General features: G+C 37.1%; 1 protein-coding gene across 3 annotated transcripts; it reads right to left on the bottom strand.

The window, feature by feature from the left end:
• Positions 1-5696: 5696 nt before the first annotated feature.
• LOC306847335 (keratin, type I cytoskeletal 50 kDa-like) lies at positions 5697-12393 on the bottom strand. 3 transcript variants are annotated; one of them, XM_079381234.1, is made up of 9 exons: positions 12219-12393; positions 11954-12071; positions 7374-7899; positions 6996-7078; positions 6754-6910; positions 6503-6664; positions 6299-6424; positions 5995-6215; positions 5697-5903 (listed from the first exon to the last, which is right to left on the bottom strand). In XM_079381234.1, exons 3-9 carry the CDS (start codon positions 7863-7865, stop codon positions 5795-5797), a joined length of 1350 nt encoding a protein of 449 aa, XP_079237360.1. In that variant the 5' UTR covers positions 7866-7899; positions 11954-12071; positions 12219-12393; the 3' UTR covers positions 5697-5794. The 3 variants fall into 3 exon arrangements, with proteins under 3 accessions (XP_079237360.1, XP_079237359.1, XP_079237358.1); XM_079381233.1 differs by lacking the exon at positions 12219-12393 and having other exon boundaries at positions 7374-7939; positions 11954-12147; XM_079381232.1 differs by lacking the exon at positions 12219-12393 and having other exon boundaries at positions 11983-12091.
• Between the last annotated feature and the right edge of the window lie 12879 nt (positions 12394-25272).

The raw sequence follows: 25272 nt of genomic DNA, 5'->3' as shown, positions 1-25272 counted from the left end.
CTCCTATAGTAGAGAATGAGTGAAATTGTTCCTCAGGGGATCTATAGTGCACTATCTGATGCGATATTGTAGCTGACGGCTGCATGGTTACAATTTTATCTCTGATAGAATTGATCTTGGAAGTAAAGTAGTTCATAAAGTCATTACTGCTGTGCTTTTGGGAAATGCCAACACCTGTTGATGCTTTATTTTTCGTTAATTTAGTGACTGTATTGAATAAATACCGGGGGTTATGTTTGTTTTCTTCTGTAAGAGACGAAAAGTAATCAGATCTAGCTGTTTTTAATGCTTTTCTGTAGGATAGGGTATTTTCCCGCCAGGCTATACGAAATACCTCTAGTTTTGTTTTCCTCCATCTGTGCTCCATTTTCCGGGCTGCTCTCTTTAAGGTGCGAGTGTGCTCATTATACCATGGAATCGGACTGTTTTCTTTGATCTTCCTTAAGCGTAAAGGAGCAACTGTATCTGAAGTGCTAGAAAAGAGAGAGTCCATAGTTTCTGTTACATCAAGTTTTTCTGCGCTGCTGGATATGCTGAGGAATTGAGATAAATCAGGAAGATTACTTACAAAGCAGTCTTTTGTGGTAGAGGTGATGGTTCTACCATATTTGTAACCAGAGGTGGGTAGTAACGAGTTACATTTACTTCGTTACATTTACTTGAGTAAATTTTTTGAGTAACTAATACTTTTAGAGTATATTAAAAATTGGGTACTTTTACTCTTACTCAAGTACATTTTTAGTGAAAAAACGGTACTTTTACTTAGTTACTGTGGGCGACGCTCCTCTCGTTACTTTATCTTAATGCAATACGTAATAATAAAGATAAAAATGCTTAAATTTATTCCAAACACGCCGTCTACCTTTCTCTGGGCAACGAGCGATGTCCGTTCGCGAATGATTCATTCTTTTGAGTCAATTCTGTTCGAAGGCTCGATCAAACCAGTTGGCAAACCAGTGAATCAGTTCACGAATCTTTTTGAATGATTCGTTCAGTTCCCTGCCGCACGCTGAAGCGGTTCTCTCTCAGATAACAGAAAGTTTATGAACATTAAGAGCGTTGAAGACGTGGCTTTGGATCTACAGTCAGTTGAAAGAAAATCTGCAAAGGCTATGGTTTGCTAGCTATGAAGATCTTCATTAGATGAACACCGCGTGTGCTGTCGGTTCCACAGGTATAGATTCGTTTACAGTACACGAACCACTATGACATTACCAGTTTCTTGTAAACGTACCTTATACATTAAATACAATCTAGAATTAATTCATTAAATAAGCTGTCACAGAGTATGAAATGAACACCCGCCAAACCCGCGTTAGTTCCAGGAGGAATGCCTTTGCTTAGACACAATTAATGTTGATATTTTCACAATATTTACGCTTGCAGAAATAAAGGCCACATTTGTTTACATTTTGCGGAACAGACGGATGAAGATCCGTCATATGCATTTATTTCGTTATGTTCAGATGTTCTGTAGCGGTCATGTGAGGAGATTTCTCTCTTCTCCATGTCAGAGGTTATATACATACAAAATACATAATAATTAATTAATATACTTAATATACTTTAAAATATAATTTAATTCAGTGATGCAAATCTGAATCAGCTGTTACTCCAGTTTTCAGAGTCATATGATCCTTCAGCAATCATTCTAATATATTGATTTATTATCAGTGTTGTTGAAAAAAACCAGCATATGCTAGTTTGGTATGTTTTGAAGCTGTGATGCTGGTTTATGCTGGTCTTTTGCTGGTTTATGCTGGTCCTTAGCTGGTCATGTGCTGGTCTTAAGCTGGTCAGACCATTTTAGGACCAGTTTAAACCAGCATCCCATGCTTCAAAACATACCTATACCAGCATATGCTGGTTTTTTCAACAGGGTTTTGCTGCTTTTTTGGAACGTGACATTTTGTTCACAATTCTTTTATGAATAGAAAGCTGAAAAAACAGCATTGATAATAAATCAAGATATTGGAATGATTTCTGAAGGATTATGTCACACTAAAAACTGGCTTAAAGGCTGATAAAAATTCATTTGCATCACTGAAATAAATTACATTAAAAAACATCTTTTGTTACAACGGCACTTGGGTGTGTGTGTGTGTGTGTGTGTGTGTATTTTATCTAAATATCTATACATCTAAATAAAAATAGACTATATTCAGTATATGATCCAAAGTAGCGAGTAACTAACTACTTGAGTAGTTTTTTTATCCGATACTTTTTTACTCTTACTCAAGTAACTATTCAGACTATTACTTTTACTTTTACTTGAGTAAATATTTCTACAAGTACTTTTACTGTTACTTGAGTACAGTTTTTGGGTACTCTACCCACCTCTGCTTGTAACAAGGTGTAGAATTTACATTTTTAGCTATGGAGTTTACACAAGACTAGATAATGATCTGAGATATCATCGCTTTGCTGCAGAATTTCAACACCACTAACATCAATTCCATGTGACAGTATTAAATCTAGAGTATGATTTCGACAATGAGTAGGTCCGGAAGCGTGTTGCGTCATTTAAAGTAATGTATTCATCTGGTTTTAGCCATGTTTCTGTCAAACAGAGCAAATCTAGGTTATGATCATTGATCAAATTGTTTACAAAAAGTGCTTTTGTAGAAAGGGACCTGATATTCAGTAAGTCAAGTTTTATAAATTGTTTCTCTGTATTGTAAGCATTTTTTATTTGTTGAACATCAATTAGATTGTTACTCTTAATTTGGTTTGGATGTTTTCTGTATTTTCTAGTTCGGGGAACAGACACAGTCTCTCTAGTGTGATATCTAGGTGAAAGAGTCTCTATGTGCTGAGAATTAACTGATTTCTGTCACGCGAGGCGGCTAGCAGACGGTCGGTTTAGACAGTCTGTCTGCTTCCTGACCTGGGCCACAGTTAGTCAAGTACAAACCATATTTCATGAGCTGCAAGCTCTAATCATCAAAATTAAAACAAAAAAACTTTTGAAGTGTTTTACATGTAATGAATCTAAAATATATGAAAGTTTCACTTTTTGAAATAAGTTACAAGAAAAAATGAACTTTTTCACCATATTCAAATTTTCTGAGATGCACCTGTATTACTTTTTTTCTGTGGCTGTCGTATCTCTGACATGTTGTGTTGGATCAACTAGGAGAGAACAGTCTGCAGTCATTAATTATGAGGCATTCTCTTCAAGAAACTATTTGCTATTGTTTCTGTGGTGGTAACTACACTAAGAAAGCAAGCTTGCACTGCTCTGCCACCAGGAGTCATCTAATACTGAACTTGTTAATGAAACTGAAACACATTTTCATGCCATTATTTCCACTGTGTGCTTAAATTGTTAGATTAAGCAAAGGTCTAAATACCCCAAAGAAAGCTGTCTGTTAGCATCCCATTCACTTGCAGCCCCGGAAGCCTTCATTTCAGGGTCACTCACATGTTGCTTGCAAAAACATTGATTTCACCTAATTAAGGTAAGGTTGTCATTTGGGGAACAATAAATCCAGAAGAAAATGAGGATCTACTTGTAAAGTCGTTTATTAATCGAAAGGAAACATCAAGGAATACAGAGAACAAGAAGAATAGGGACAGGAAACTAACACCAAACAATGACTGACCTAAGTTATGTAGACTGTGTCTGCATGCTTTGCTGCCTTATGACTTTGCAGGCAGTGTCTGTGCATGAAGGTACCTCACAAAGCTCATGTCGAACAGGCTTTTTAGGCAGAGTAATGGTTTAATTATCTACAAAAAAATAGAGCAAGCTTTGGTAAGCAAATATTACAATAATAGTGATTTTTCACTATAAATAAGATCAAAAGTGGAAAAAGTTGATCAAAAACAACATACAAACTGACCATGCAGCTTTCAGACGCTATCTTTATTTTTTAGCTCAACTGTTGTGGAATGGCTTGCACTGGATTGTGGGATATCAAAGGTAGTGTAGGATATATCTGTGTTGCCTTAAAAAAAGCTCGAGTTTAATGTTTATTCAATTCAGTTGGATAACACTGTCAATGCTTCAAGATGTGATTAAGCTCTAAAGCAGATCTACAGAAGACAATAGTGCTATCATCCAGCTTAGTTCATTCCAAGTTTTGTTCTCATCTAATAGTGTCAGTGCAGTCATATCAGTTAGTTTGCTGAGTATTAGGTGTCCTTTAGACCCCAACCAAGCTAGCCAAAAGTGACAGTGACAAGGAACCTCGTCTTGTGGCAGTCTTTGTTGAGGATCTGTGCTGAGGCCTTGTTTGGTTGTTGTGGTCTTTGCTGACATTTATGGGCTGTGTTGTGGTCATTTGAAAGCTTAATTTAATTATGTAGGCTACAATGTAACTTCTCACGTGTAATGCATCAGTAGGCTAAGCTATGTAAGGCTAACTTAAAATAAAACATATCAAAGTACCTATTTTTTCTTCTTTTGTAGCTCATACGAAAACACATCACATCCAGTCCAGATTACACTGTGGCAGAGGAGGATACTCATTATGGATTGTATACAGGGAGCTGATTCCACATAGAGGTCTGTATATATATTGACACTGTTTTAATTTCATGTCTTTAATACAGTATGTTGATAGGTGACAAGTATGATAAGCACACATTGTGGATTCTGAGGGACTTGAATGGGTAAATGCACAGCTGCAATCATCTCGAGAGCTGAACCCTGCATCAAACGCCACAAAAGCATGCTCAAATTGAAGAAGCAAGCTCCCCTAAGAAGATGCTGAATAAATCAGCATGGCTAAGTCTTCTGTATGTACAAAGCCAAAGGTCGTCTTTGTCCTGACCCAGTGGTCTGATTGAGGGCAAGCTATCTAGATTGCATTGATGGTCATATCTACAGATAAGGTAGATTTGTAGGTCAGTATCTCATTGCATGAAATTAAAATGTCTGTATTAGGATTGTTAAAACCAAATGATCTGTTACATAAAAGACCTACCTGCACTACATAAATGTGCAGAAGTTGTGTGTCTATTTTTATACTTTATCTACCTCTAAAAGGTGAATATTACTTACTTTATACCCACTCTTTAGGGGTAGATAAATTATTAAGGGGTTTAAGCCGTAGTAGCCCTCAAGTTAACGTTTTTTTGTTTTTTTTGGCAAAACATTTTGTTCATTGATACGAGTGGACTTTCTGTTAACACACATTTAAAGTTTTTTTAAAATATAAATTATTGATAGGCAGTGTTTTGAAAAAAAGTGTAAAAATCTGAATCTGCACACTTTCTCACACCTTGTTTTTGCACACTACTGTTAGTGATCTGTAAGTTTTTTTTGTTTAAATTGTGACTTTAAAATATGAATATTATGAAATATTATTACAATTTACAATAACTGTTTTCCAAGTTAGTCATTACTCAGGTCTTCAGTGTTACATGATCCTTCAGAAATCATTCTGCTATGATGATTTGGTGCTCAAGAAATATTTCTTATTATCAATGCTTAATATTTTTGTGGAAGCCGTGATCTTTTTTTCAGGATTCTTTAATGAATAGAAAGTTGTATATGTGTGTATTATGTATTTAATTAGCTTAATTTAGTTTAATTTTTTAAACTTAAAGTTAATAAAAGCCAGTGTTGCCAAACATTCTTGGCAAAGCTCAAGTTTTGTATGAGGCAAATAACAATTATGATAACTTCAAATAATGAATTTGATTCATATTAAAACATTCAAGAGCAAAATAAGACTCAAACACAAAAGCACATTTAAACCAGTTTATTGATTTTTCATCACTCGGAGTTGGGTTTAGTCATCTCAAGAGTGGTTTCATCTCATGCTGGTTGTTCTTGTTTGAAATCTCACTTGGTCATAGCCTGGGTGGAGGAGATCACTTTGCCGTCTTTCACCTCCTCTACAATGGTGACCACTTTGCGTGTAGTTTTGGATGAGGCTTGTGTGGTTTGAACACTTCCGAGGATGGGGGAAAACAAAGTTATAGACTAATCCGATTCTTAATCTCACAAATCAGGAAATAAATGTCTAAATGTTAATGTCTCACCCAGAAGCCTCTCCATCCAGAAGTCTTCTGTACTCTGCAATCTCCATCTCCAGTCTGGTCTTGATGTCCAGAAGCATCCTGTACTCTTGCCCTTGACGCTCCAGATCACCACGAAGCTGCCCCAGCTGCTGCTCCAGGCTGGTCACCTGCATTTGGTGACCATTTAACATGGAGGAGTAGCGGCCCTGTGTTTCTGCCAAAGTGCCTTCCATCGATGATTTCTGTTGAGGGAAAGTTATTATTCTAAAGGCCATGTGATGCATCAAATTAGCAGATTTCAAGATTGACCTGGTCACCTGCTTACCATACTAAGTTGTGATTGTAGCTCGATTTCAAGACCCTGGAGTGTGCGTTTAAGCTCTGTGATTTCAGATCGGGATGTTTGAAGGGTTTCTGTGCTTGCCACGACTTCTTTGTTGAGATTTTCGCTCTATGAGAGACGATTCACAGTCAGATAAGTCAACTGGTTTTGGTTTTTTTTGACAAACTTGGACTATTGCGATGTTACCTTTGCCTGGAACCAGGCCTCAAGTTCCTTGCGATTCTTGTTAGCAACACCCTCGTATTGGTCACGGATTTCAGCCATGATCTTTGTCAGGTCTTCCTGTGGTGCCGCGTCTACCTCTACGTTGACTTGTCCGCTCATCTGGTCGCGTGCTGCCAAGAGTTCCTAAAGATGCAGTAACAAACCACTGAGCATTTGCCTCATCAGGAAGAATAACGGGTTTATTGAAGACTGTCAATCAAGCACCAACTTGCCTCCTCGTGGTTCTTCTTGAGGAAGATCAGCTCTTCTTTTAGACCCTCAATCTGCATCTCCAGATCAGATCTGGCCATTGTCAGCTCATCCAGAACCCTCCTCAGGCCAGCAATGTCTGCCTCCACAGACTGCCTCATGCTCAGCTCATTCTCATATCTGCGCAGAAATCAATCCTTTAAGTAACACTTAGGCCCATTTGAGATGTTAATAGTCAGCTTTTCTCTTAGTTATGTGGACTTACTTGACCCTGAAGTCATCTGCGGCCAGCTTGGCGTTGTCAATGCTGAGGTAGATGCCTCCATTAATACGAGTGGCATCCTGGATCTTCAGGAGACAAGAATATAGACAAATTAAGACATCTCTTGGGAATTATTTGAGTTTAGTTGTAAAATATCTCTTGTTTGTCATAATAACATCCATCTCTGTATATCTACAAAAGTGAAAGATTTAAATGGTTATCTCGTACAAAAAAACAAAACACTTCTATGTTTATTCTACTAAACTGCATAGAGTCTGCTGCTTTATTTTTTAGCACATTATTCATATAAAGATAAGTTAAAAAGATATATTAGTAGTTACTAATGCTGTTTAAATTTTTCTTTTTGACGGAACCACATACCTTGGCCTGGAGGTCACTGATGGTAGCGTAATAGGCGCTGTAGTCACGAGCAGAGGGGGACGTCTTGCTCTCCATGAACTGCCGGATCTTCAGCTCAAGATCAGCGTTGGCCTTCTCAAGTGAGCGTACCTTCTCCAGGTAGGTGGCCAGGCGGTCATTGAGGTTTTGCATAGTGGCTTTCTCATTTGCAGACGCATCAATGCCATCAGACATGTGGAAGCCAGCACCACCACCAAAACCAGCACCACCTCCGTAGCTGCCACCTCCATAGCCGCCACCTCCGTAGCCGCCACCACCTCCAGCAGAGAAGGACTGAGAAGCAGAGGCGCTTGAGATACGTGTCCCATATCCTCCAGCTCCCCCGTGCATGCTGCCTGCATACATGCTAGACACACGACCACCTCCACCACCACCACTGGACCTGGACATGCGGGATCCTCCCATGGATCCTCCCATGGATCCTCCAGAGGACATGTAACTACGTGAAGACATGATTGTAGAGGAGGCTTGCTGTTCTGTTCTCTGACTGGAGAGGGTGAGAAGTGAGGAACAGATGTCCAGTGATCCTTTTATTTGTATAAACGAGGGAGGGAACGATGGATGGGCGTAGTGAGTTATCCAAGGAGGTGGAGTGGGAAACAAAGGCAAACACACTCACATTATAGGCATTTTGCCATAGTGAAGTCAGTGCCAAAGTAGTATGCATAAGTTTTTGATTTGCACAGCACTGTTCTTGGTCTAATAGCTTATTTGAGAGACCTTTATGCACTCAAATTCTACCTTTTTTGGTCCACCATCAACATTCTGTTGAAACACATTTGATTTTAGTATTCATCATTAGTATATCACACATTTTTATTAATTTTTTTTTTTTTTTTTTAGAAAATTACAAAATTCAAGATTAACTATTTGAACCTGAGTGGAAAACAGTGCCACAAATAAAATAACTAGAAAAGTGAGATTTTCTTGACCTCAGGGTGCCAATACTGAGACACACCCAGAAAACAAGCTGCAGCAAAGTCACGGCTACTGTGTCAGTTATATCATACTACAACAATGCAGTATAAAACATTTCATATCTTTTTATTTTTCATATCTTATTATTTTAGATGTTTAATGTCTTTATTGTTTAAAAAAATAAAAATAATAATTTAACAGGCATTTATATAACTCTTAAACCCAAGCATTCAAAATCCTAGTTGTTTATTCATCTCAAGTGATGCATTTTGTTTGGATTACATCATTTCTTTACACCATGCTTGTATATAGTATAAAGACTTGTTGCCATGGCGACAAGAACAAAGTACAAAAACAAATAAGTAGCAACCAGAACAAAAGGGAACAACTTTTAGTGCAGGCGTTGAGACAGTAAATTTTGATTTGCCTGATATGAGAGCAAAAAGCTTTTTAATGATTAAGCTTCTGCTGATTGCAGGGAGTGTTCTATAGTGAATATATAAAAGTTGGATAAGAATCGCCTTGTACCATAAAAACTGAGCAGGAGGAGTGACCGAGTAAGCAGAATCAGAAGCATTTTTAACTCTTTATTATTTGATATGTTGCTTGATGCATAAATAATTATGCTATATATTCTAAAACAAAATGCTGAATTGGTTTATTTAAAACACAAGCTATTGGATCTTTTCTAATTGAGTAGTTTTCCAAATACGTTTTGAAATGAGTGTGAGAGGTTTTGAAGTGCATTGCCTAAGTTGGTCTACATGCCTTTCCGCTCCCTAACTTCTGCTCCACCCATTTTGGCTCACATTAATTCAGCTTATATGCCAGAAACCACAGTTTCACGCTTCGCAACAGGATTATTTTTATTTTACAAAGACTCGCTTATTTTAAACAAACAAAGAGTTTATGACCAAGGTTGTGTCCGTATAGCATCATTCAGATAGTAAAAATTCATATGTATGGCTACGACTAAGTGTGAAATGTGTAGGAAGAGACTCGCCTCGGAATAAGTATGAACTATTATTGGACTCGATAGTAAGGTAATTTTTAAGTTGTCAAAAAGGGTGGTCCTCTTTCACAAGTTTAGTGTAAATAAAGTACAGGGAAGTGTCAGAGAAAAAGACAAACGTTTGATGATATATCTTTTTATGGTAGCCTAGCACAATTTACTCTAACATGACAAATAGAGGAGTGTGACATAAAGTCTAACGCCTGAAGTGAGACAAATAATCTCTTAAATCAAACACCTGCTTCCTATTAAGTGCAGCACAGTAATTGTATACACTTCGGTAATTTGTCGTTCCTCTCTGAATTATTCAAAGACAGTTATGTGCAGCTGGTAAATAGGGCTTGTCTCTTTGTAGTTGTTCTGTACAATTAAATATTTATGTAAACATAAGTTACTTGAAAATAGAAACACCTGTGTTTTGTTCTATTCATTCAATGTTATGTTTGCAAATTGTTGCGATGATTGTAATATATTGCACTTTGTGAGTCATATATTTGGATTTAATTAATGCATTAAAAATATTAAGAATCTTCTGGTATTGAATTAAGTAATTCAAATATGACTCACATAGTCAACAAAGAACTAAGTTTATAGTTTTGTATCTCTCTGTGTAGCGTTTGATTTAGCTTTTTTCCTCCGATTGAAATGCATTCAAAAGGCATGCTTTTGTTCAATGTGTCTTTCTTTGCCTTCTGTTGAGCTTTTCGTTGCAGCGCTATTGTGCCGAGCCTTTCAGTGAATGTGACCCTTTGTGAGCCTGAACTAGGTGAGCATTTGAGGACAAAGGGTGTGTTATATCAATACAAAGCGCAGGTTAGGTAACATCTAGAGACTAACAAGGGGACAGATTCCTTAATTTTTCTCCCTCAGGGTTTGACAAGTATATGCAAGAATGAGGGAGACTGTGTTCGCAGAGCCCTCCGCCCTCCGCCCTCCTGTCAATCACTCTTGATTCTTTTCAAAAATTCATAAGTGATCTTGAGCAATTCTTTTGTTGTTCTTATGATTGCAATTACATGATATTTTATGTATAGTTATAAGAGCTCATGTGTTCCAAATATTTGTTCAGTTAATATTTTGGTTGGTTTTTATAGATGGAGATCTACAAAAAAGTTCTTTAATTGGAATGGTGTGCTTTATTTGACGTTAAGCTAAAGATATTGTACATGCAGATTTAATGATCTCACATAAATCCAGAGAATAAATGGAATAATCTTACGAAAAATACGTTTATTCAAGCGTGCTATTAGTATACTTTTATTAAACTAAAATAGGAAAGTATACTTTTAGCCTACTTCTCAGAAATATACTTAAAATTACATTTAAGTATACTTGTACTTCGAAAAAGTCTAAATATATTTAAGCTATACTTGTGCTCCTAGAATTTGTGTTTTCATTATTATATGGTAGTACATATCTTCTGTACAGAATTAAAAAAAAAACACAAGTGAAGAAGAAACTGAACCAACAGATGCTTCCACATGTAATCTAACACGATCATAAAACAGCATCAAACCTGTGTAATATTATTGTCGACCAATGAAGTGCTAATAATGACTGTCAAGCTTTGGGGTAATCGATCAACTCCATCTACGTTTTGATTATCATTCTGAATCCAATTCATAGTCTTTTTCAGCTTTTTTGTTCAAAATGTTATTTATTTTTTATTTAAGAAGCTTACCTGCATTCAAGTGTTTAAAAAAAAATGCATGAAGCTGGAATAAATGTTTTTTTTGTTTACAAGCAGATACCCTGTTCTTTATTTTGATGTTTTGTATGTTCAGATATTCATTAATTACAAATTAATACCTAAATAGGGACATAGTAGTATACTTAAAGTATGATGTAAAGTTCACGTAAAGAAAACTTACGAGTATATTTGGAGTATAAAACGACTAAACTAGTAGTTTACTGAGACTATACGTCAAAGTGTACTAAAAATGCTACAAGTATTTAATTAGTAAACTATCAGTATACCTATAAGTTCACTTTTAGTATAGTTGCAGTACAAGCTAAAAACTTTGATGTAAACTAGTTGTGTACTCAAAGTGTACTACTGTTATACTTAAAGTATACTTAAAAGTATATATATATATATACTAGAAAGTGGGCCAATTTAGTCCCAAGGAGTATTGAAATACTTTACTTAAGTATACTTTACTTAAGTAAACTTTACTTAAGTATACTTAATAAAATAAACTTGAAGGATACTACTTTTTGGTACGGGTATAGATAGACTTTAAAAAATTATTTTTCGAAGTTGTTAATAAAAACAAGTTTATTGGAGTACATTTTACAAGGAAATGCCATTTCAGTCTTTCTACTTCAAAAGTTTATTTAAAGTTACTTGCCGTATCTTTCTTTGCAAAATTAGTTTCTGCTCCATGTTTTAGTGTACTTAGGAATATCAAAGGCCAAAAAAAAAAAAAAAAAGAATAACTGAATTTGTGATAAGCCAACTTCACTAAATTATACATTTTCCTTTCACATTCTATCTTAAAATCCTTGTTGAAACATTTATTTCAGTGTTATTTGTCTAGTATGTCTGTATCTTAACTATGAGGCACCGAAGACAAATTTCAGGAATGTGCAAACAAAAACTTGTACAGACCTGTCACATAGCCCTGTGCTTGCTCTCACCCAAGGAGGATCTTCATGTTTCACATGATGTTTCCGACCGCACTGGGAGTTTCAAAGAGTTGTGTGGTTTTCAGAGATTTATGGCATTGCTGAATGGGAAAAGGTATATGCTTGTCAAGAGGTTCATTCACATTCTGCTTGCATGAAACCACCATATCATTAAGCAAAGAAGAGGTTTGGGTGTGTTGCATTGACAAAAGTGTGCCTTCAAATAACAGTATATAAGTCTTGCTCACGTAATGTTTGCAAGAATGTGGCAACAAGTATTGAGAAGTTTTCTATCTTTCCCCCAAGACGTCTGAGTTTAGGGAAAAAACACTCAATTGCTTGATTTTTATTCTTGAGTTTTAAGAGCTTTTCATTTGTAACCTATTACGTAAGTCTTAAAACATTGAGAGTACGGCGTGTTTTGAACAGAGGTTTCAGTTTGCTTTAGTTTTATTGGACCACCCAATCCCCGCCCCACTCCACCCACTGAAGCTCACATTACTGCAGCGTACAAGTCTAAATCTGCAGTTTAACCCTCACTGGGTGTTTCCTCCTCAAGAGTATTGATATTTTACATAGACTAGTTTACTATAGACACGCAAACTGATAATGTCTAAGGTTGTGACCCTGTGCTGGTGTCCCAAATTTATTACGGTATTAAACGGGATATTAAAATATTAGTTTGAAAATTTGAAAATAACCTCATTTGTTTCCTAGACCAATTTTGGGTTTGTTTTAGATGATAGCAGTAATTAAAAACTACAAAACTGGTACCTCAGGTACTTGTTTTATTGTACCTGAATTGGCTGTAATTACATTACAACAACATAATTATAATTCTATTGATGACACCTACGCAATATTCAAAGAGTACAATTGTGGTAAATACAATTCAGAATGAATCAGAGTTACTTCTACAACTGAAAAGAAGATTTAAAAAAAAAAAAAAAAAAACACCCGTGAGAAACTGTCCATGGCATTCGTTCATAAAGTGAATCTTTTATACTGCAGAACATTGAGTCATAACTGAGTCATTTGTTTACTGTAATGGGATCATGTTGAAACAAATGTCTTTTTGTACGAGCAATAACCTTTGTGAATCTCTGCACATCCTAGCTTTTTGTCAAACCATGCAGTAGCCAGAATTTAAATAGTTGCCAATTGTCATATTTTATGTTTTTCATTTGTGGAATTCTGACATTGTCCCTCTGTTTCTTGCTGTGAATGTGGTCTGTGAACCTCAGGTGATCGTTTGAGGACTGGGTGTGTCGGATTGATTCAAAGCACAGGTTGGGTAACATTCAGAGACTAGGGGACAGATTCTTTCATTCTTTCTCCCTCGGGGTTTGGCAAGTAAACAGCAGAAAAACTGCTATTGGTGATCTCCGCCCTCCCATCAATCACTCACCTGGTTTATTCACATACTCTACTATCAGAAATTCTTACAATGTTTTTTTTTTTTTGTGGTTGAATTAAAGCTTTCCGGGTTGATGTGGTTTTGTATCTTTGACTTTCCAGATGTGGTGAATGAAGCTGCAAGCTGATTTCTGCAATTACTATCTTTACCATTTCTGTTTTGTGCTTGTGTCACGTATAGAATACTAAATAAAGGTTCCTTACATCAATGGTTCTGTGAAGAACATTTAGCATCCATGGAAACTTTTCACTGCACAAAAGGTTCGGGTTCTTTAGATTATTTAAAATGTTCTTCACACTAAGAAAAATGTTTCTTTTAAGAACAGTTCACTGGAAGGTTCTTCTATGACATTGCGGCATAAAGCCCCTTTTGGAACCTTTATTGTTTTCCTATGCTGACATCTTTAATGTAGACTGTTTCGATACAAGGCTAAAAATCATCCAAAAGTGGTGCACGTTCATGACGTGCTCCCCGGATTAGTTTCATATCCTAAAATATACTTAAGTAATATTCTTAGAGCTTGTCTCATTTTGTCTGCAGGAGTTAGTTGCCCTTTTAAGGTCTGTTGTTGGAACCGTTCTGCAAGGGCAGTCCAACAGAGGAACGCAAGCCAATATCTCACACATGTGTCCAATATTTTTCACCATAAACCATCTAGCTGCATACTGCTGTTGGGCTTCCAGTTAATTAGAATGAAATGTGGAATATAAGACGTGACTTTTCCACTGCTGTTGCCGGGGAGGGAAAGGAACTGTTGCTTATACTTTCCGAGCATTAAACTGTGAATTTTGTGAATAATGTGTGAGCTCGCAGACCAACAAGCTTGCAGAGCTTGTTGTGATTGTCTGTTGGCAATAAAAAATGACTGCTGTAGGTACAATAACCCCAGTAAGTATTTGAAAATATGAGTGTCATTGCATTACACAGCAAAATATCAATATACACCAACACTAGCAATCAAAAGTTTGGGGTCAGTAAGTTTATTTAATGTTTTTTAAAGAAGTCTCTCATTCATAATCAAGAATACAGCAAAACCGTAATCTTGCGTAATATATATAACTCTTTTCTGTTGTATTTTATATTATAAAATGTCATTTATTCCTGTGATGCAATCATGCTCATTTGCTGCTCAAGAAACATTTTTTATTGTAGAAACAAAGAATCCTGAAAAAAAAAAATATAGAAATCTTCAGAAAACGTGTCTTTACTGCCACGTTTGATCAATTTAATGCATCCATGCTGATTAAAGGTATTAATTTAGTTTAAAAATTCTTACTAACCCCAAACTTTTTGTGAAGACTATATGCAAATACATTTCGTGCCTCCTGTAACATTTGTGTTTTTGACTCCCCATCAGTGTCTGGTTTAAGGGAAAGCTCATTTCCCTATAAGGTGCTGTAGTAATCTCAGAGTTGCAGGAACCTGCCCTTGTCACAACTGATGTGAAGTGCCAAAAGCAGAAAATGCTGTGAACCATAGCAATGCGCAAACAAAGGCTTAGTAAAAAAGAAATAAAACCAAAAATGTATGTTTAACCCTCTATTGCATGCATAATTGAAATAATGGGTTAAAACATAAAGCATAATGACAGAATATAAGAGAATTGGCCTCTAGATTTATATTCAAAATTTTCTTGAAGTTGCATAAATACTCAAAAGGTACCCTTGGTTTGTTTCCCTAAAGCAACATCACGAATTGAAGGTTACGTGCGAGTAAATGGTGATTTGTTAATGTATGCAACACTTGTTCAGACAAAACTCTGCAAAAACACAGTCTCTTCTAACTAAATAAGACCCCACAAGCCCTAATACAAACAAAGGAGCTTATGTGAGGAATCACTTTAAACTTTGGTGCATATCTTAAAAATAATTCTATCATCAAGCTTTATTTTGCCAATGAAATCTGTGCTCCAGCTGGCTTGCATTTGAGATGCTGTTACCAAAGCCTGAGCGGCAGGCAAGCGTGTGCTTTCTTACAGGAGATTACAGTGACACGTTCCTGCTGAATCATACTTGAATGGATTTAAAACCATTTCCACAAGAACAAGCGTACTCTACTGTCATGTACAGTAAAAATGACCACACAATTTGAGATTTTTACGGTTTCGATTTTATTTTCTTCATCCGTACACTTAAAAATAAAGGTTGTTTATTGGTATTGATGGTTCCACAAAGAACTTTTCACATCATAAGTTTTCAATTTTAATGGCTTGCTTTCACATACAATCTCAATGTGCCTCCAGAATGTCTCTTTATCCTAGAATTTTCCTTTCCACTCACCAATTATCTTCAAGTACTCTGAGCTCTATTCCCCTTCAGTTGGCTGTTTGTGACCATATAAACACATGCAGTTTCTTTAGCAAACAATGTGTTGTTTCTCTCAGATAATCCTGCACATAACTATAGCATCTCATTTGTAAAACAAATGCAGGTGCAACTGGGAGTGTTGCCACTGGCTATATCACCCACCCAGAAACATGTGCAACAGCATTTAGCAGCACCAGACATGAGGACTTCAAACTGTGGTCTGAGAGATTATCTTGTTTATTAAAAATGCACCACCTAAGCATTTTTGTCTGAATTTGAAATGTTCTTGCATTTCAGATTTGATTGTCTCTCTTGAGTTGAAGGAATAGATTACTCCAAAATGAAAATGTGCTCACCCTGAGGCCATCCAAAATGTAGACGAGTTTGTTTCTTCATCAGAACAGATTTGGAGAAATTTAGTGTTACATCACTTGCTCATTAGTGGATCTTCTGCAGTGATTGGGTGCCGTTAAACAGCTGATAAAAACACAATAATCCACACATAATACACATCACTCCAGTTTATCAATTAATATCTTGTGAAGTAAAAAGCTGTGGTTTATAAGAAATAAATCCATCATTAAGGCCTTTTAGCTTTAAACTGTTGCTTCTGGCCAAAACACAACTATACTAATAACACTTCCTTCAGTACAAAAGTCACATCAAAGCCCACCAACACATTTGTTTGAGCTGGTTATGCTTGTAAACTGTGCTTGATTTGTGCATATTTCTCCCCTGATTCAGATGGAAGTAACGTTTTGAAGTTAAAAACGTATTTTATGATATATAGCACACAGCGTTTCAATTCACAAGACATTAGTGGACTTGAGTCATATGATACTTCTGGATTATTGTGATGTTTTATCAGCTGTTTGGACTCTCATTCTGACGGCACCCATTCAATGCAGAGGATCCATTGGTGAGCAAGTGATGTAATGCTACATTTCTCCAAATCTGTTCAGATGAATAAACAAATTCATCTACATCTTGGATGGCTTGAGTGTGAGTAAAGTTTCAGCAATTTTTCACTTTTCGGTAAACTATTCTTTTAAGTCAAATCCTCCTGACTCAAACACAATAGCCTTCAGTGTTTCTGAACTGATCACAGTATCATGCCTTGCCTGATGAGTGTAGATAACCGAGTGATCCTGTGATCTTTCCTATCTTTTTTAAACAACTGCTATTGATTTGTTAATGTGGCAGAAAATCCTGTTGCGACCTTTACATGCCAAATTCATAACACAAGATGTTTTCTATCTGCTTAACACAACTAAGCCCCATTGATTCAGATGTTATCCCAAATCGGAGTCTTCTCCATCCCTTTGAAGAGCGAATCACAAAAGATAATCAGCACTCTTAAGGCGATGACAGTTTAGTACTTTATATTCATGGCAAATAACAATTCATAGACACAATCTGTCAACAATCCACCTGGAATAAACAGCAACACCAGGGTACACGTGCAAGAAAGTGGCAGTTTGAGTAGATCTTAACACACATTCATGCACTGATCTCCAGGATAGGTTGTCTTGCTGTGTAAATAACTGCACTCTCATAGAAACTTGCAAGCAAACGCACTTACATCTGCTCCGACCAGTTCTACTCGTTACATGCTGTCCATTCGTTCACCTTCCTCCCAGTTTGCATTTCCTGGAGAGGGTGTCAAATGTGGTTTTATATTTACAAATCATACCAAACTTTTGTCACTCATCAAAAAAGAAAAGAAAGAATGTGAATGCCTGATCTTCTAACTACACCTGTAATAATAATGTTGTCATGGAAAAGAAAAAATAAACACTTTTTCTTTTTTTTTTTTCTTTTTTTGCAGGCGTCATCTCAGCCCACCATGACACTGTGCGGTTTGTTTTCATAAGGTCACATTTCCTCATTGCAGTGCTTTGACCAAACACTGTATTCTTTTAAAGGGATAAAACTTCTCAAAACTTAAAATTATATCATTCATTCACTCATGTTGTTCCAAACTCATGTTGCTTTTGCAGAGCTCAAAAGAAGATATTTTGAAAATGTTTCAACTCCAAACAAAAAGTCAGTAGGGTCAAAAATAACACTGACTTTCTCTGTATGTAAATATCCTCAAAATATCTATCCCTTTAGCTACTCACACAAAGAAGGAAAGTTGCTTGAGTGAGCTGTGCTACGTTATATGCATTACTCATAAGCTCTTGTAAAGATTGTGACAAGGTAGTTTTCAAAGCTTTTGCACTGCATGCATATGTACAGCTGTAAGATGAAAACATAATAGAGACCACAGTATGCGTATACAATATGCATTAAATATCATCTCAGCTAATGCATACACTAGACCAAGCACTGTTAGTGTAAACATTGTCCAACATAAGTGCATGATGAATTAATTCATTAAGTCATGTCACAATCCCTGTTGTTCAAAGCATCTTTAACAAGCCCTAATGTCTTTAATAGCTCTGTAAACAAGCCAAAAGTGACTGTGACAGGGAAAAAAATCCTGGACAAAAACAAATTGAATAAAACATTATACTCACATTTATTACATTTGGCAATCTGAGTGATTTTAGAAAAGTGATTTAGCTTCACATGTGAATATAGGGCCAAAGCAGTTTCTTTTATTTTTATTTTTTACATTGATTTACAAATGCCATTTTTATATTAATCTACTAAGAACCAAACTGTAACTGCTTATTTTAAATAGAAAGTGTCTTCTGGATCAGGGCTTTGACATGACCATTGTGGGACATTGACCTTTTGGTCTGGATCCATTCCAGTGAAAATCTGGCCTTTTCCTAATGGGTGTAGTTTTTTAACAGACAAAAACTTGAGCAACATTTTCCAGTATCCGCTCTTGTATTTTTACAAGATTTCCTGTCCCTTTCTGGTGAAAACAGCTCCATAGCAGAAATAGTTTTTTGCTCGTCTTACAGAATTGAATGCTGTAAAAGATTTTGTCCAAATCCAGACATAGGGTACTTTAATGCAATCTGTGTGTGTGTGTGTGTGTGTGTGTGTGTGTGTGTAACTGAGCTATATTCATGTTTTCGCTCCCTCTTTAACAAGAGTCCTTGTTCACACACACAGAGACAGGCATTTCAAGGGAGTGTCTGATTATTGTTCCTGTGGGTGCTGTTGTCTACACCAGTATTTCTCAATCCTGAACTGGGTGTGTCATATTATTGAGACACCTCAAACAAACACCATTGAGAAACACTGATCAAATGATTAGAACAGTGTTACACACCCTTGATTCATTTATTTACCTATTTATTTCTATAATGTTTCAAATAATTTCTATGTGCACTGTAAGAAATAAATGGGGAAAGTCCTGGTAATTATCTGCTAGGACATTATCTGTGAGTTTACAGACATTTATTTAACACAATTAATGCAATACATAATTCAAAGAAAGTAAAACACCTATATAAAAAAACAATGTATAGATTTTTTATTTATTTACTGTTTTATTGACATTTTGGTGTTTCGTGATTTAGGCTGAAAGATCCTGGTTACCATAAATAGTTCTGCTAATGGAAATACAATAAAAGCACTGTGAAGCAAAAGTTGATGCAGTTAAAAGTTGAATACTCCATGCAATCTTGTGACTTTATCTTGTATTGTGTGCCTTGAGCAAAGTACTCTACTTAGTGATTATAAGGCAGAGAAAAGAAAAGCTATTTACCCCGGACCACATACATGCCATTTTTCTTTTGACTGTATTTTTTTATCAACGAATTGTTGTAATTCAGTTTGGTATATTTTGTAGGCTTTAAAAAGAGAGTTTGAACGCCTGCTTATCACTGTAAACTCACGTAGGCTAGTTTGACAAGATTCATCCATTCCATATGAACAAAGTTTGTTAAGTATTTGTACTTTGGCTTTTCCAAACACACTGATAACTTTGTCCCTCAACACCAGTTTTTACAGGCTGCCATCTACCGACTGAAAGTGTGAAACAAGAACATTTGATTCGGTGCATTTCCTCCCCCTGCTGATTTCACACTATGCGTTTTTTCTCTATATATTATTAACTGGTTGCATCAAGCATTACTCCTTTAGCACCTACTGCTAGATACTGTAACTACACCACTGCTTCTAAAAAAGCATATGCCTTAGCTGTGTATTCTGATGAAATGTTCTCTGCCATCGTATAAACAAGAAATGGATATAAATGATAATATGTAAGGAATAAATCCATAAAATAACAGAAAAAGTACTGGCAGCTCATTACACACGACATTATCCATTCATTTTATGGACATTTCTGTGAACTCTAAAACACAATGCAATTATGTAAAATTCTAAATACTTGTAAAACACCTGTAAAAAATAAATACGGAAAAATTCTAATTATACAGTAGACCTATATTGTGCCTTATTTTTACAGATTTTAGAGTGTATATATAAATATATATATATATATATATATATATATATATATATATATATATATAAACACACACACACAATGGCAATAGCCTATAATGAAATATATATGAGAAATAATTATAATTATATATATATATATATATCACTGATTCTTGAAATAAGGGACAAAACATGTCCCCCATCAAAATGTTACAATCTGCCTTAAAAAACAATAAATTGTTTCATTTAAAAAGGCTTTAAAAGTTGGATATGAAAGACTTGTGTATGTTTAGACCCTTAGTTTTGTATATATTTATATTATTTCATAGTAATTTTATAAAATACCGGCACTGTATTATGAAAGCCCATGCAAATGAACTCGTCCTCTGTAGAGGTCACAGTATCAAACTGCAAAAAAAAGGGTTTTAAAATGCCCAAAATGCACAAATATGAATATGAGATTAATTGGATGGCTTAATAAAATATCACAAATTACTTAAAGTGAACATTGCATTATTTTATACATTAACAACAGCCTTTCAAAATCTGTCATCAATTCATGTCAACTCCGTCAGATATTTTTCAAATTTGAAATAAATCAGGCATATTTTGGTCAGCTTTAACCCTGAGGACCCCCTTTGACTTCTTTCTGTTGATGGATGCAGCAGTCCAACACATGGTCTCGTATGTTTTAAATTTTTTTAAATATTCAGCAAACAAGTTGAAATCCCTGTGGTCACAGCTTTTATGTGTCAACACTGTCTTCAAAGTAGGGATGATTTTAATCAAGAATTTTGAAATAAAAGTTGGTATTTTGGTTTAGTTTAGTGGCAGCTGGCAACTGAGGAAAATCAAAATGGCTACCATCTATTAGACATGATTAAGTTGAAAAAACATGTTGTTTTGTCAACTCCGTCAGACGTCAACTCCGTCAGATATTTTGTCTGACGGTGTTGACATGTAAGCTGACGGAGTGGACAAGTGCTCCAAAATACTCATTAAGTAATGTATAACAACTACATAGCATGATAATATGATCTAAGTATACATGTTGATTGACTTAAAATATCTTAATATATTTAAAATATATTAAGATATTTAAAAATATCTTAATATATTTTATCTGTACTATAGGCAGACATGGCTAGACCAAAACTGTCAGTGGAGGAGCAAAGAAAAAGAAACAGAGAGTACCAGAGAAAAATGAGAGAAAGAATTAACAGTGACCCAGAAAACAGGGTCCAAAACAAAACAGTAAAACAAATTGGAGAATTAGGACCAAGAGCAAAGAGGCACCGCAGAAAGTACTGGAGGAAAGCAAAGAAAAGGTCCAGAGCTATGCAGAATAGACGGCTAAATTAAATAGACACCCCACCAGAAAGTCCTCTGGACCAGTCACAGAAAAACTCCTTTTTTCCTCTTCACTGAAGCCTTTTCAATCACGCAGTGAAACTACACGTCCATTGGTTCGTGCAGTGCGATAAAAAAATGAACCAGTGGTACGGTGGCGGTGATGAGCAAGCCTATGGCTATGCAGCCCGCCAAAGCCCGCCAAAATGGGGGGGCTTCTGGCTATATTAGCGGCCGCTTCGCTGCCGCAACTCAGATTTCTTCGAAAGAAGCGACTGAGGCGTGCAGCTCATAGCACGGCCAGGAACGCAGTACTCGTTCCCATATCTCAAGGAACCAAGGTTACATTAGTAAACGAGTACGTTTCCTGTCGATATTTCACTCGTACTGCATCGTAAGATGCTGTATGGGAACCAATACAATCCCGCTATGCTATGATGGGGAACGACTCAAACATGACTCCCATGGGAGGGCCCAGGGGAGTTAAAATTACACCAAGCACAGGCTGAGCCACCGGGTCAACCATGGCCTATGTGTCGTCCCGAAGTAGACACTTAGTGCTCATAATATGGACCTTCCAAGAGAAGGAGGGCCTTGAGCAGAAATGGTCAAGGAATCCCAGAGATAGCTTATCTAGCCAGAACGGCAAATTTTAAGCAGAAAGGACCCTGGCCTGCAAGGCGGGGGACGTCCAGGTTGTAAAACCTCATAAATATGGACGGCGAGGACCAGCCGGCTGCCTCACAAATTTATGAAATGGACACCCCGCTGGACCATGCCCAGAAAGAGGCGATGCCTCTGGTGGAATGGGCTCTGACTCCAATGGGGCACTGCAAGCCCATGGAGGAGTATGCTAGGGTGACAGCATCCACTATCCATCTGGAGATACTTTGCTTCGTAACAGGGTGACCTTTAGCGCGGTTACCGAAGCTGACAAAAAGCTGTTCTGATCTCCTGAACGAGGCAGAACGCTCAATGTATACCCTTAGGGCCCTGACGGGGCAGAGCAGGAACAATTCCTGGTTGTCCGTCGAGGGGGGGAAGCGCGGAAAGCGCTATGACCTGGGCTCTGAACGGAGTGGAGAGCACCTTTGGTACATAACCCAACCTTGGTTTCAGGACGACCTTGGAGTCGTTAGGCCCGAATTCCAGGCAAGCAGGGTTGACAGAAAGGGCCTGTAAGTCTCCTACCCGCTTAACCGATGCCAGTGCCAACAGCAGGGCGGTTTTAAACGAGAGCGATCTCAGGCTCGCAGATTGCAGTGGTTCAAACGGGGGGCCTCTCAAGGCCCTCAGCACGGTTGGTAAGTCCCAAAGTGGAACTGTACAAGGGCGAGGAGGGTTCAATCAGCAATAGGGGCATGAAAAGCGTAAAAAAAGCGTAAACTTTGACGGTGGATGGGGAACGCTGTTTGTCCAGCAGCCCCTGCAGAAACGAGAGAACCACTGGAACCTCAGAGGTGACCGGATCCAAATCACGGTCTTGACACCAAGCCGAGAAAATAGACCATTTCAGAGCATAGAGGCATCTAGTAGACGGGGCTCTAGCTTCTGCCATAGTGCTTAAGACACGCTCTGGGAGGACAAAAGGCTCCCGTTGAGCGGCCACACATGCAGGGCCCATAACTCGGGCCATGAATGCCACAGTGTGCTGTTCGCTTGAGAGAGGAGGTCCCGTCTCAAGGGAATGGGCCACGGGGCTGCTTCCAGCAGCTGGAAAAGTTCTGACACCCACGGCTAGTTCCTCCAGAAGGGGGCTATTAGGAGAAGCCTGTGCCGTTGTTCCCTGACTTGTCTGAGTACCTGAGGTAGCAGAGCGATTGGAGGGAACGCGTAGAGCGGAAGACTGGGCATCCGTGCTCCTCATAAAGAGATAACTGATCGTACTAGGACGTGGTGTCCCCTTATGTCCCGCAGGAAGAATTGACAGGCACGGCACACTGCTAGCATTTCTAGGTAGTTGATGTGCAGACCCTCCTCGGACCAAAGACCGAAGGCCGGTTTGCCCTCGCACAGCGCTCCCCAACCCTTGTTGGAAGCATCTGTCGTGACAACTTTCCTTCTGTGCGCCGTGTCCAAGATCACACCTCGCTTCAGCCAGAAAGGGTCCCTCCAACAGCTCAGGGCTGATACACAGGCCCGAGTCACCGTTATGCGATTGTGACCGTGATGCCAAGCTGCAAATGGAACCCTCTGCTTCAGCCAGAATTGTATGGGACGCATGTGAAGCAGACCCAAACGAAGCACTGGCGAAGCCGCTGCCATAAGGCCCAGCATTCTCTGGAAAGCCTTGAGCGAGTGGACGGTCCCTTCCTTGAAGGAGACCGCATGGCGCTGAATAGTCATGGCTCGTTCCGCTGAGACAGTTGCTGTCATCTGCACCGAGTCTATCCGGCCCAAACAGGCTGTTGGCTGAAACTGGAGCATCGAGGAAGGGGACCTTATCCGCCTCCATCTCTGTCAGCGTGAGCCACAGATGACGTTCCAATACTACCATGCTGGACATAGACCGCCCGATGTGATTTTCATGTGTGCCTTAAAGATCCTGTCACCATGTACTCTTTGTTTGAAGTTTGATACCCTTTCCCTTGATACTCTCTCCCTTTTCCATGTTAAAACTAGGTAAATATCTTTATTCAGTTTAATTCTCGATTAGTTTGTCAACTCCGTCAATTGTGTGTCAACACCGTTAGTTATGCGTCAACACCGTAAGATGGAGGTTTTTCATTTTTATAAAAAAATGTAGGTTTCATTTGTTCAATTAAGTGTATTCATGCATTTAAACACCAACTTATCTACATTTATCAGTGTCTTGTGTGCACAAAACCATTGATTGTATATATTAAAAATTAAAAAAATTGTAAACTAAATGACGGTAATTTAAAATGGCTAATTCCAAAACAATATTAAATAATATTAAAAGTGTATACAATGCAATTTATCACTTAACCTTGCTAAGGCACACCATTTCTACACACTTAAAGACTTTACAGTGTTGTTGAATTGATCAAACACATAAAAAAAACATTTTTGTGAGTCAGACGGAGTTGACAAATGTCAAGTTACTAAGTGAGTAAATGTACATTTTTTTAAAAAGTGGTTAAATAAAAAACCTGTTCCTTTTCATGGTATGATAGATGAGACCCGTGTTTATGAAGATATCCAATTCAAATTAATGTAGTATGGATTTTTTGTTTGTCACTTTTCAAAAGTACTTTTGTCCCTTATCTCAAGAAACAGTGATATATATATATAAAAGACAATAAAAAAACAGTTTTGTGCATTTAGTATTTTGTCATGTCATTAAATTTTTTAGAGCATAAGAGAAAATTTGAAAAATAAATTTTTTGAAAAATGATATTTTATTCATATGTTATGCCATGTCCTCTCTGTAGAGAACATCGAGACATTAATAGACAAATATTTTTGTTTTAATTAAAAATTTTATACCAAACTTTATATAGATATGATTCTCAACTATGTTATGAAAGATATCTTTAAAAAACATTTTTCTTTGCAAAATGTGTGTAAAATGGCCATAAACGAGTTTTTCCATTATATACAATGCATCTATAAACTGTATCTAATTTGCATATTAATATGTTTTTGGGGCAATATAGAATTAACAAATAAGTGCAATAATGGGCAAGATTTTCATAATAATATCTCATATTTAATAGGAATATTGATATTGATATTTTTTCCCTTTTCATTTGTTGTGTCTCCAAAAATGTGTAATAAACATGCTTTAAGTCCTGGTGTCCTCTACAGTGGTCGTGTATGAAACTAATATCCTGTTTCATAACAGAAGGTCATATTTTGATTTGAAACCTCATAACATTTTCCTGAGATGTTGATTTATGAATAACAATT

Source organism: Barbus barbus, assembly GCF_936440315.1.
Source record: "Barbus barbus genome assembly, chromosome: 27".
Taxonomy (NCBI): Eukaryota; Metazoa; Chordata; class Actinopteri; order Cypriniformes; family Cyprinidae; genus Barbus; species Barbus barbus.
This window is presented reverse-complemented; position numbering and strand designations above follow the sequence as displayed.